Source organism: Lontra canadensis, unplaced genomic scaffold, assembly GCF_010015895.1.
Source record: "Lontra canadensis isolate GAN:19392208 unplaced genomic scaffold, GSC_riverotter_1.0 scaffold63, whole genome shotgun sequence".
Classification (NCBI taxonomy): Eukaryota; Metazoa; Chordata; class Mammalia; order Carnivora; family Mustelidae; genus Lontra; species Lontra canadensis.
The window spans coordinates 392,217-406,301 of record NW_022631057.1 but is presented as its reverse complement, the minus strand read 5'-3'; the positions used below and the strand labels follow the sequence as shown (position 1 = coordinate 406,301).

Sequence of the window (14,085 nt, the reverse complement as noted above, 5' to 3'; positions counted from 1 at the left end):
GAGCCCTACACAGGGCTCCATCTCATCACCCCAAGATCGGGACCTGATGTGGGCCTCAATCTCAGGACCCTGAGATCCTGACCAAAGCTGAAACCAAGAGTCAGATGCTTCATGGACTGAGCCTCCCAGGTGCTCCTGCAACTTTTTACCAGAACTGTGAAAGGTGAGCAAGCTTGAGAATAGTGTTCCTGCATTCTCTGGGGAACTAGCCAAGTTATAAGGAGATATTTGGTGCCAGAGAGCAGAGATGAGAATCAACAGAAGATGTCTGGATAATCTATATTATTTAATACACTGCTGTAGAATAACCAAGAAATACTATTTTTTTTATTTCTTTTCAGCGTAACAGTATTCATTGTTTTTGCACCACACCCAGTGCTCCATGCAATACGTGCCCTCCATAATACCCACTACCTGGTTCCCCAACCTCCCACCCTCCACCCCTTCAAAACCCTCAGGTTGTTTTTCAGAGTCCACAGTCTCTCATGGTCCACCTCCCCTTCCAATTTCCCTCAACTCCCTTCTCCTCTCCATCTCCCCATGTCCTCCATGGTATTTGTTATGCTCCACAAATAAGTGAAACCGTATGATAATTGACTTTCTCTGCTTGACTTATTTCACTCAGCATAATCTCTTCCAGTCCCGTCCATGCTGCTACAAAAGTTGGGTATTCATCCTTTCTGATGGAGGCATAATACTCCATAGTGTATATGGACCACATCTTCCTTATCCATTCATCCGTTGAAGGGCATCTTGGTTCTTTCCACAGTTTGGCGACCGTGGCCATTGCTGCTATAAACATTGGGGTACAGATGGCCCTTCTTTTCACTACATCTGTATCTTTGGGGTAAATACCCAGTGGTGCAATTGCAGGGTCATAGGGAAGCTCTATTTTTAATTTCTTGAGGAATCTCCACACTGTTCTCCAAAGTGGCTGCACCAACTTGCATTCCCACCAACAGTGTAAGAGGGTTCCCTTCTCTCCACATCCTCTCCAATACACATTGTTTCCTGTCTTGCTAATTTTGGCCATTCTAACTGGTGTAAGGTGGTATCTCAATGTGGTTTTAATTTGAATCTCCCTGATGGCTAGTGATGATGAACATTTTTTCATGTGTCTGATAGCCATTTGTATGTCTTCATTGGAGAAGTGTCTCTTCATATCTTCTGCCCATTTTTTGATATGATTGTCTGTTTTGTGTGTGTTGAGTTTCAGGAGTTCTTTATAGATCCTGGATATCAACCTTTGGTCTGTACTGTCATTTGCAAATATCTTCTCCCATTCCGTGGGTTGCCTCTTTGTTTTCTTGACTGTTTCCTTTGCTGTGCAGAAGCTTTTGATCTTGATGAAGTCCCAAAAGTTAATTTTCACTTTTGTTTCCTTTGCCTTTGGAGACATATCTTGAAAGAAGTTGCTGTGGCTGATATCAAAGAGGTTACTGCCTATGTTCTCTAGGATTCTGATGGATTTCTGTCTCACGTTGAGGTCTTTTATCCATTTTGAGTTTATCTTTGTGTACAGTGTAAGAGAATGGTCGAGTTTCATTCTTCTACATATAGCTGTCCAGTTTTCCCAGCACCATTTATTGAAGAGAGCGTCTTTTTTCCGCTGTATACTTTTTCCAGCTTTGTCGAAGATTATTTGACCATAGAGTTGAGGGTCCGTATCTGCGCTCTCTACTCTGTTCCACTGGTGTATGTATCTGTTTATATGCCAGTACCATGCTGTCTTGGTGATCACAGCTTTGTAGTAAAGCTTGAAATCAGGTAACGTGATGCCGCCAGTTTTATTCTTGTTTTTCAACATTTCCTTAGCAATTCAGGGTCCTTCTGATTCCATACAAATTTTAGGATTATTTACTCCAGCTCTTTGAAAAATACCAGTGGAATTTTGATCGGAATGGCATTAAAAGTATAGATTGCTCTAGGCAGTATAGACATTTTAACAATGTTTATTCTCCCGATCCAAGAGCATGGAATGGTCTTCCATCTTTTTGTGTCTTCTTCAATTTCTAAGAAATACTGTATTTTTAAAAGATTTTATTTATTTGTTTGACAGAGAGAGATAGCGAGAGCAGGAACACAAGCAGAGGGAGTGGGAGAGGGAGAAGTAGGCTTCCCGCCAAGCTGGGAGCCCGATGCGGGGCTTGATCCCAGGACCCTTAGATCATGACCTGAGCCGAAGGCAGACGCTTAATGGCTGAGCCACCCAGCTGCCCCCAAAGAAATACTATTATCAACACATGTAAACCTCAATGCCAAGAAGGAAAATTCACAAAATACCATTACTTCAAAAAGCCCACTTGGCTTTTGTTCTCTCTGTACTCCTTGAGGATTCCCGGGGCCTGACTGCTAGGGTGACTGGCCAGGGAGCAGCATGACCCCTTGGCACAAAGGCAGGCTGTGGTCCATGCCCCCCACTCCCCCAGACCCCAGTTCTGGCATCAGCCCACCCCCGTGAGCACACAGTAAGGGTACATCTGTGCGCATGTGCACACACAGGCAACGCAGGATAGCAGAGAGCTCCATAAGCCCAGTATGACAACAGCAGTTGTCCCGAACAAAGGTTGCTTAGAATGTGTGTTTATGAGGATAATTGCCACCACATTACACGGAGCGCAATAACTTTGTTGTTAGCACAACCGTTTGTCAGACATGTCACATGGAAAGTGGAACAGCTGTAACTGTAAGTGACAGATTGATGAAAAATGGCTGATTTCCAAGGCACCTGGTGCCCTGAGCCTGTATTGTAATCTTGTTCTTAAATTAAAACAACAACAACAAGCATACAAAACTTTCTACTGCAGGAACTGTTGGCTTGTGAAAATGGACAGAGAGAATTTTCAGGGTGGCGGTGAGTCAGGGCCTCAGGCTGGCCGTCTGTGTTCTCAGACCATACGACCGCACATGGGCTCCACAAGAAGACCTGGCTTCTAAATTCAGAGGGTCCTGGGTCCAAAGCCTGTCTCTCCTGCTTACCAGCCCTATGTTCTTGGGAATGAAGTTACCTTTACTGAGTCCATTTCCTTACAAGCCAGTGATAATAATCTCTAAGCACAGAGTGGTTCTGAGCAGCAGAGTCCATGTATGGAGCGTTCGTCACAGCACCTGGCACATAATGAGTGTTTGGGAAATGGGGTTACAGTGAAGCAGGCTTGCCTACCTAAACGTCATATTTGGTTGCATAATGCAGAGGTGACTGCCTGTGTACTATTACACTTTTTTAAAAAAGAAATGGAAATATCATAAAGATCTAAGAAGGTAGTTAAAAAAAGGTGATAATAATCATTTGAGGTATTCCTTGGAGATTATACCCAGGAAGTCATGCTCTCCATAGAAGAATGGATTTGGAAAAACAAACTTATCTTTTTTTTTTTTAAGATTGTATTTATTTATTTGAGAGTGAGAGAAAGTGCATGTGCACTCGCACGCATGAGTGGGGATGAGGAAGGGGGAGAAGGACAAGCAGCCCCACTGACGTGCGGCTCGATCCCACGACCCTGCAGTCACAACTTGAGCCTAAATCAAGAGTTAGACACTCAACCAACTGAGCCACCCAGCCACCTGCACTTATCTTTATTATTTGCCACCCAAAGCCATTCTTTTTCTTCTTTTCTTCCAAGTAAAAAGTTGCAAATAATTTACCTCGTATCTGAAAGCCTTGAAGACCCCATGACATGGGGCCCACCTCCTAACTGACCACTTGCAGCAAATTTCCTGCAATGCATTTAATGAAGTATTTAGATTAACAAAATGTCTCCTCTCCCCTTCTTAGAGACAGAAATTGGGCCCACAGCACAGCACATATGGCTGCTTATCTCATGCCCCATGGCTCACAAAAATGCTGTAAGCACTACCTAGAAAACTAGTGCTGTTAAGGCTGAAATTGTCCTAGAAGAGCGAAGGTCTTAAATCCTTCTACACTACATGAGAAAGCACCTCAAGTTCTAATTAAGCTAAAGCAATTAGCCACCCACAGATACTTAACGCTGCTTCCCATGGACAGGCAATCATCTCTATTAAGACCCATTTGAAAGTCAGAAGTAAATCCCAAAGCTCCATCAGCACACACTTCCCACAAATCACTTACACCTAGACACATGCAGTGACTACTCAGAGCCGAGCTCTGTGCCTTGCAGAGAGGGCTCGCATGAAGACCCATATCAGACACGATGAGCTGGTTACAGAAAAGGAGGAGGCAAGCAGCCAGTGGGACAACTGGGGGGTCATAAAGCCCATTTGCAGAGGGGGATGCTGGATCCCCGGGAGGTTGGACAAAGTAAGGCAAACTGACACCTTAGGTTTCCTGATCTTGGAATTCCCTGGTTTATTTAACAATTGATATCAACTCTACTCTGAGGGAGCACAAGGAACAGAACAGTCTCTGGTTGCTGTAACCAGAGCCCAGCTTCATTGTGTATAACCAGACTCCTGTCCACACTTGAGGCTTCATGGGAGGACTGTCCTCGCCCATGTTGCCATTTGTTGTTGAAGTACCAACAGGGCGCACTTGGCAGGTTCAAAGTGAGTCTGGGTCATTCAAATGCATATACTTTCCTCAGCCCAGTAAGGTCTACTTCTCACAAGGATTCCCTCCAGTGAAGATTTCTCAATGGTTTCTAGGCCAAGGCTATTCCCAGACCCACCATTAGCAACAGCTACACAATGGTCCATGGGTAAGTGACAGATTTAAGAACCTTCCTCAAGAACTAAGGTTGTTTTTGTTTTTCAGTCCAGTTAAGTTAATCCAATAACCCATTACTTCTCAACTGAACAGGAGCCTTTTTATCCTGTGTGGGTTTTGGGGGTGGAGGTTTGTTTTTTGGATTTGGGAAATTTCTTAATCATCAAGTAGACATCAAAAATGGGGGAGACAAACCATGAGAGACTATGGACTCTGAGAAACGAACTGAGGGTTTTGGAGAGGAGGAGGGTGGGGGGTTGGGTGAGCCTGGTGGTGGGTATTAAGGAGGGCACATATTGCATGGAGCACTGGGTGTGGTGTATAAACAATGAATTTTGGAACACACACCAAAAAATTAAATTAAATTAAATTTTTTAAAATGCATGAAAAATAGAAAATGCAATAAAAATATTCCTAGGAGCCACATATAAAAAATAAAAAAGAAACATGAAATTAATTATAATATCTTACTTAACCCACTATATATTGTTTTTTCATCATGTAATCAGTATAAAAGATAATTAATGAGAGAGCTCACATTTTTTTCATACACGCTTTTTCTGGTACCGTATGGGGCTGTGGGGGTCTAGAGCTATGTTCAATTTGACACAGAAAACACACAGTTCACTGTTCTATGAGCAAGCAGGTTACCAAGTTGTATATATAACATGATCTTATTCTAACTTTATAAAAACCTGTGTCTATATGGAAAGTAATCTGTAAGGGAGAGGCCCAAGGTAATAATAGTCATCTCTGATAGGCAGAATTATAGTTGGTCTCGATTTTACACTTCATGCTCTTTTGTATCTTCTAAATTTCTTTGCAGTAAAAACCTTGCAGCAATGCTTTATCAGGAAAACATAAACTCATCTTTTTAAAAAAAAGCGTTTCTTGTTTTAAGTTATTATATTGATCCTGATCCTCATCCTGCTAGCACTGGAGTCATTACTCTATTTCCAGCCAATGGAAGAGACCTCCAAACAGTATGCCTCTTGCCCATCCCCCACCCAGCCCCAGCGACTGTCCTACTTACAGCCAATCATCATGATAGCCACTGCAAAGATCTTCTCGATGTCTGTGGATGGGGCAATGTTGCCAAAGCCCACGCTGGTAAGACTGGTCATAGTGAAATACAATGAGGAGATGTAGACAGAATTCTTGCTGGGACCACCTTCCCACTTCCCTGAGCCAGACCCGTTAAACTGGTAAGGGGTGCCAATGTCCATCGCCAGTTGGTAGAGCCAGCTGTTGTTGCGGATGGTCTTGGTGTCTTCATCAAAAATCTCATAGTCCCCGATGCTGTACCAAATGCAGGCCATCCAGTGAGCAGCTAGCCCAAACACACACACCAGCAAGACCAGCACGGCAGCTCCATACTCAATGTAGTGATCCAGCTTACGGGCCACTCGCCCCAGACGAAGCAGCCGAACGACCTTCAGTGAGCTAAACAAGCTGCTGATGCCCTGGGAGAAGAGAAGCGGAGCATTAGGGCCAAGAACCAAAAATACTACTACTCCTTGACTCCTCCCCACCTGGGCTGTTTGCTTCAGCATAGCGTATTTCCGCAAGATGCAAGGTATGCAAGCCTTTAAAAAAATATTTTAAAATAAGTCACAATATTGAGAAATGCTCATACACACTTGTATAGTTATGTACAATACAATTAGAATTTTATTCCAAGATATATGAAAGGGAGATTTCTATTTGCTTTTTTCTACTTCCACTAAAAGGCAGATAACAAAACAAAAAAGACAAAATTAGAACTTTATTTCTAATTTATTCTAATTATTGTGATAAGAATATAAATATATGTGAGCATTTTTCATATTGTTACTATTTTAAAACAATTTTAAGGGTTATGTAATATTTCATACTAAGTAATATGAAATATTTTAAGAGTTGTATGGTATTTATTTCATATTGTATAATATTTCATTCTAATTATACTATATATAATATGCAAGTATTATGTGTTCAAAGAATGGCTAGGAAACACATGGAGAGAAATGTAAAACACTGATAGAGGTTACCACTGCATTGTCAAGTTACAGAATTCCAGGAAATTTTTTGGTTATATTTGTATATATTTTTGTTACATTTGAATAGATTTATTTAATTTCTATAATTGAAATTATTACTTTTATAGTTAGAAAAATACATATATTTAAAAACAAACACAGCTTTTTTAAAAAAAAAGATAAAAATGAACTAAAGAAACAGCTGAAAAAATAAAGAACTAAGATTCTGTTTTCTCAGGAAAGTTGTAAATTCTTTGAAGCTACATCACTCCTGTCAAGCCAGGGATTATACAATCAGACACCATATATTAAACATAATCAGTCAAGGAATCTCAAAGCTAGAAGGAAGCTTCTGATTTCAGCTGGTCAAGCCTCCGGCCATCCTGCAGACCCTCCCGGGGCAATAGTGGTACAGAAAAGAACATCAGAGTAGAAATCTAGAAAACAGGGTTTGAGATCCAAGTAAACCACTAACTTACTATATAAGTTTGGGCAATTCGAATGCCTGTCTCATCTAGATAATGAGGGAAGTGGACTAGAGGAAATGCTAACATCACAGAAGTCAGTGCATTCAGAACCACAAAATTCCTATTCCAAAGTGATTCCAAGGTGTAGGAAAGGGAGATTTCCATTAGTTGTTCTTTCATCAATTAGCAAGCAAACAAACAAGCACAAAAACAGAAATACTTCTTGGCACCATAACTTCGGTCTCCCTCACACCCAGCAATAATCCAATGGCAGGATGATGCCCTTCACCAACTAGAATCAATCACTTTACACTATTCTAAACACTGGAGAGCTCACTGCCCATGTCTCTTGTCCCCCATTCCCTTAATAAGAACCCCCAAGGGTCAGTTATGTTACAGACAGAAGGAAAATGTGTACATGCTTTCTAACAAGCCTGTGCCAGAGACTCACCAAGGCTGCTTCCTCTTCCTGGGTACCCAGCTAAACTACATCTCCCAGCCTCTTCCCATCCGGGTGGGTCTCTGAGAGAGACCTTTGGCTATGAGGCGAAATGTGTGTCATTTCTAAGCCAAGGCAGTTAAAAGTGAATGTGCTTTCTCTTCCCCTTGGCATCCCTTCCAGATGAGTCTAGTGAGATCCTGAGGCCAAGTATTAAAGACGGGGACATAGAGCATGGAAGAAGCCTGGGTCCCTGAAAGATTATGTGGATGGAATACCCTGTCCCCACCAATCAATGTGAATCATATTATGATATGAATGAACACTAAAACCTCTGAAATAAGCCACTGAAAATTCAGGGAGTATTTGGTGGAGTAGCCATTATTAGCCTTCCCTGACATGTGAACACACAGACCATATGTAGCATAGCCTTTTCAGTAAAGACTACAGATCATATAAATGGCTAACAGACACATAAAAAAATGCTCATCATCACTAGCCATCACGGAAATACAAATCAAAACCCCAAGGAGATACCACCTTACACTGGTTAGAATGGTAAAAATTAACAAGGCAGGAAACAACAAATGTTGGAGAGGATATGGAGAAACGAGAACCCTTTTACACTGTTTGTGGGAATGCAAGTTGGTGCAGCCACTCTGGAAAACAATATGGAGGTTCCTCAAGATGTTAAGAATAGAGCTACCCTATGACCCAGCAACTGCACTACTAGGTATTTACCCCAAAGATACAGATGTAGTGAAAAGAAGGGCCACGTTCATAGCAGTGATGTCCACAATTGCCAAACTGTGGAAAGAGCCAAGATGCCCTTCAACAGGGCATGAATGGATAAAGAAAAGGTTGATGTACACAATGGAATATTACTCAGCTGTCAGAAAGGATGAATACCCACCATTTGCATCGACATGGGTGGAACTGGAGGGGATTATGTTAAGTGAAGGAAGTCAAGCAGAAAAAGACATATATGGTTTCACTCATACATGGAACATAAACAATAGCAGGCAGAACAACAGGGGAAGGCAGGGAAATCCAAATTGGGAGAAAATCAGAGAGGGAGATGAATCACGAGAGGCAACGGACCCCAAGAAACAATGTGGGGGTTTCAGAGGAGAGGAGTGTGGGAGGAGGGGATAACAGGGTCATAGCTATTGAGGAGGGCACCTGCTGTGATGAGCACTGGGTGTTATACTTAACTAATGAATCACTGAACACCACATCAAAAACTAATTATGTACTCTACAGTGGCTAACTGAACATAATTTAAAAAAAAGACCACAGATCAGGCTGCCACACAAATTATTTTTGTTAAGGTGAGGGTGGGGGAGGTGGGATTTATTGTACCTTTTAAAAAATAAAACAAATAAACAACAGTTTTGTAGCCATAAATCTTAGAACAGAAATAATCACTTCTTGGGGTGCCTGGGTGGCTCTTTGGGTTAGGCCTCTGCCTTTGGCTTGGGTCATGATCTCGGGGTCCTGGGATCGAGCCCCACATCGGCAGAGAGCCTGCTTCCCCCTCCCCCTGACTGCTTCTCTGCCTAGTTGTGATCTCTGTCTTCCAAATAAATAAATAAAAAATCTTAAAAAAAAAAACAAAAGAAAGAATCACTTCTTGTCCAACATACACAAGCAAATAAATAATAGTGTATTCTTAGAGGCCAATGGACTACATCCCCAGGGTCAGCTTATCCAAACTGCTCACTCTGATGAAGTCCAGTATGGACTTGGCATGTCCAGTACTCCTCTCCTGTGTCCCCTTTTCCCTCCATATGTTTTTCTTAAAAACCTGCCATGCAGGAAATGCTAAGAACCCCCTCCCCATATTAAGGTACAAAAGACTGATGAGGGTAAATGGATATCCTCTCTCCAGAGGATATCTGCATTTCAACAGAGAAACCAACCTCCAATAGTGGAATTAAAAGTACCCACAGCCTGGGTGAAGCAGATATTTTGGGAGGCAAAGGAGCCTTTCTGATGACTCAGAAATCAAACACATGTAAGCAACCACCTACTCTCCACCTGCTCATAAGGAGGTTCCTGAGATCATCTTTCAAAGCAGTTCTACTCTGAAGCAGAACTTATTACCCAGGGCAAAACTGCCTTGTCATTTTTCCTCACTCATATTTAATTCAAAGCAACATTTAAAGAAAACCTACTACATACTCCTGTGCTAATGCCACAGGGAGGAGATTAAAATGATGCTGTCCTTGTCTTCTTGTTCACTGTTGTGGCACCAGTGCCTGACATGAGGAAGAATCTTTATAGGAAGAAAGAGAGAGGAAGCAAGAGCATCATAACCAGGGAAAGAGGCAAGATATTAGTGAGAGACACTTCCACCTAATGGTCATAGAGCGTGACTGCTGAGAGGGAGCGCAGATGTCATCCCGTCCAGGCCTCTGAGTCCAGTGATGCCTTCCAGGAGCTCCATTCAGCTTCTCCTAGAACTCCCCCTTAACCACAACATCTCTAAGACCCCATTCTAGCTATCATTCATGAACATGAGTCACTGGGCCTCCATTACCTTTCTTCCTCTGTTTCACCTGCACTTCATCCTTCTTCCCCTTTCCATTGCCTCCCAATGGCCACTCAACACAGGCAACCATGACCCACAGTTCTGCTGTCCTCCAGCCATACACTCCAGATGTCTGGAGCATCTCGCACAGGGGATGCACACTTGCACCTCTGTGCCTGCTCAAACGAGACCCTCAACACAGAAGGCCCAGCTTCCCCTCTCTACCAGCTAGTACACTGTTATCCTTCAGGTCCGCCACTACCTCTACCCTAAAGCCTTTCATGACTACCCTGGAGTCACAACCACTCACTCCTCGATGTGTCCATGGTATTCTGTGTCCATCACCAACTGAACACACTGCTTTGCACTACAGTTTTCCCAACTACAGTAGGTGCTACATCTTCCTGAAGACAGAAGCCATTTGCTACTCATTTGAGAAGCCTCCTGTATTGGGTTGAGCAGTGTCCCCTCCAAATTCATGTCTTTCTCAGAACCCCAGAATGTGACCTTATTTGGAAATGGGGTTGTTGTGGGTATAATTAGTTAAGATGGGGTCATACTTAATCCAGTATGACTAATGTCCTTATAAAAAGAGAAGAGCCGGACACAGAGAAAACCAGGTGTTCTCTACCCATGCCGAGATTGAGGAGGGTGTGTCTTCAAGCCAAGGAATGCAAAGGACTACCAGCAAGAGCAGAAGCTAAGAGAAAGTCATGGAACAGATTCTCTCCTAGAGCCTTCAGGGAGAACATGGCCTTACAGACACTTTGACTTCGCATTTCTAGCTTCCAGAACTGTGAGAGAATAAATTTCTATTCTATTAAGCCACCCAGCTTGGGGTAGTTTGTCATAGCTGCCCTGGAAAACTAATATACCCACACAGGATCTAAAGCCAGCACCTTTTCATAAAGGGTCTGAAACATTTTCTAAACAGAATTGAAAGTGTAGATTATTAGAGAATTCTTTCTCATTTCAAGAAGCCTCTGGAACAACATAAAAAAAGCACTTCTTCACTGTGTTATTTATCTGTGTATACTGATACTCTATGACACAGTATTATATAAGTTCTCTCCTATTGCATTAACAGCTGGAATTCTAGTTACTTAAAATCATTTCAAGTTATTAATTTGCATTTTTTTTCTTATTAGCCTGAAGTTCAATAAATGAGATAAATAAACAGAATACTCCAAATTTTTTTTTTAAATTTTAGTATGCTAAAAACATGACAGCACCATATGGTAGACAATCACCATTTCCCCAGGGACTTCTTGTATCAGAAAACTTATCTCACATTCCAAATTGTCCCAGAAAGTTCTTTATCACAACCTTAAAATGATGAAGAACCAAGGCTTTTGAGATGAATCGATGTGGATGAAGTGATGGTATAGTGCTGGTGAGCCTCACCCCTGAGGCCAACAAGTGTGACTGCAAGGAAGCCATTCTAGATCCTCAGTCACCTCAGTTGCAGTAATACTGACGCCATTCAAATATTAATCCACATTCAGATTCATGTTTATGTGAGCTATCAAGTTTTACCTATTCATCTGGACTACACATTAATCATCCTTAACTTGGGACTATACCTTACTTTCTCGGTTAGCCCAATTGATCAGGTTTTGGTTCATATTTTTTTTCTGTCATATACATGGAGAGAACACTGTCACAGACTAAGGACAATGTGCTAAAGAAAAAAACCATTCAGTCTTTCAGGTCCTTGAATAGTTCAACCTCACATGACTCCTCTTCACCAACATTCTCTTACAACTAAAGGTCTCCTTCACATGCTTCCCTGTGAAGCCTCTAGAACCCATCTTCACATGTCAAGAAATTCCCAGCCTCAACATCCCCCTGGATTGTTCCCACCATCTTCTTCCATTAGCTAAAGCCAGTTCTCCCTGAGCACTCTGCTTTTCCCCCTGCTTCTCCCATACATCCCGGAGTTAGGAGCAGGGAGTTTTCACTCTCCACACTTCTTTCCAAAAAAAGAGCGTGTTGGCACTCAAAAAAACCAAAACCAAAACAAAACAAAAAAAACCTTCCTTTAAGATTCAAGCCATCCAGCAAATAACACCTCCTCATTATGGCCATCTGATTATTGATGGCTAACATCTGTTTAATGCTTACAAATATGCCAAAATTTAACTAAGCCTTCACTAATTACCCCACTTATCAACTTCTTCCTTTCATCCTTTAAAATCTTTGCACCTGGCTTTCCAGCCCATTTTCTATCAGCATGGGAACATTCAACATCCATGGGGAAAACTCATTCAATACTCCTGCCTCTCTATTCCCAGTGACCTTAACCCCCCTCTCCATGTCCTAAGTTTGGTCATCATTGGAAACCACTCCCTCTCTGACATCTTACACACAACATTTGACACAATAATTACATGTTTCCATTTCTCCACTCTCTCCTCTATCCCAACCCAACTCAATCTACTCTTTGGCTTCTTTTTTTTTTCTTTAATATTTTTTATTATGTTATGTTAGTCACCATATAGTACCTCATTAGTTTTTGATGTAGTGGCTTCTTTTTGATGTATTTTCTTTTCCAACCATTGACACTCCAGATTTCACTTCCTTTCCCATCAAACCACACCCTGTTACATCACTTCCAGTACTCTCTCCTTACCAACCAACAACCTGTCTCCTCACCCTCCTGCCAAACTCAGCACTGCATGGGATCCAATAGCAGGGAACCAGATCTCAATTCCATTCTTAGGTGGGTCCCTGGATGCTTCTCACCCATTCTTTTTCTCTTCCTTGAACAATGCTTTCTCTCCTTCACAGTGATAGATATTCCAAATCTTCACGAATCTCTTCAGGATCCCACCTGACCCGTGCCATTCTCATTCTCAGCCAACATTACCTCCTAACTCACAGAGAAAGTAGAGGTCATTAGTATCAACTCGCCCTCTATATCCTACCTCCACAAATACAAGTATGTGCATTTGCACAACTCTTCCACCCGCTCACGGACATCACTCCATCACTTCCACCCTCCTCTCTCTTCTCTGCCTGTGTCTTCAAACCTCCCTCTCAGGGACTAATTTCTCTTAGACTATAATCACACTGCTGTTTCAAGATCTATGCAACTTTCCAGATATATCAACTCTGCTCCTCTTCCTAATATTCCTTCCTCAAACCATAACCAACACATAATGGCTCAATGTCCTCATTTCCCATTCATATCTCAACCCATTGCATTCAGATGTCCATTCCCACCACTCCCCAGAATCTACTATCTTGAAGGTCACCAACTGCTGACTCTTTTTAAAAATTTTTTATTTTTTATAAACATATAATATATTTTTCTCCCCAGGGGTACAGGTCTGTGAATTGCCAGGTTTACAAACTTCACAGACTCACCATAGCACATACCCTCCCCAATACCATAACCCCACCCCCTGTCCCAACCCCCCTCCCCCCAGCAAACCTCAGTTTGTTTTGTGAGATTAAGAGTCACTTATGGTTTGTCTCCTTCCCAATCCCATCTTGTTTCATTAAATCTTCTCCTACCCCTTAACTCCCCAGGTTGCATCTACACTCCCTCATATTAGGGAGATCATATGGTAGTTGCCTTTCTCCGATTGACTTATTTCGCTAAGCATGATACCCTCTAGTTCCATGCACGTCATCGCAAATGGCAAGATTTCAATTCTTTTGATGGCTGCATAGTATTCCATTGTGTATATATACCACATCTTCTTTATCCATTCATCTGTTGATGGACATCTAGGTTCTTTCCATAGTTTGGCTATTGTAGACATTGCTGCTATAAAAATTCGGGTTCACGTGCCCCTTCGGATCACTACGTTTGTATCTTTAGGGTAAATACCCAGCAGTGCAATTGCTGGGTCATAGGGTAGCTCTATTTTCAACATTTTGAGGAACCTCCATGCTGTTTCCCAGAGTGGTTGCACCAGTTTCCATTACCACCGACA

At 42.1% G+C, this 14,085-nt stretch overlaps 1 protein-coding gene across 2 annotated transcripts in view; it reads right to left on the bottom strand.

The window, feature by feature from the left end:
- KCNH1 (potassium voltage-gated channel subfamily H member 1) overlaps positions 1–14,085 on the bottom strand; it is a 386,370-nt gene that overhangs the window by 214,902 nt on the left and 157,383 nt on the right. For both annotated transcript variants that reach the window (XM_032878101.1, XM_032878102.1), the window contains exon 7: positions 5,718–6,147. In XM_032878101.1, the coding sequence (XP_032733992.1) occupies positions 5,718–6,147 (430 nt within the window). The remainder of the gene's footprint in view (positions 1–5,717; positions 6,148–14,085) is intronic.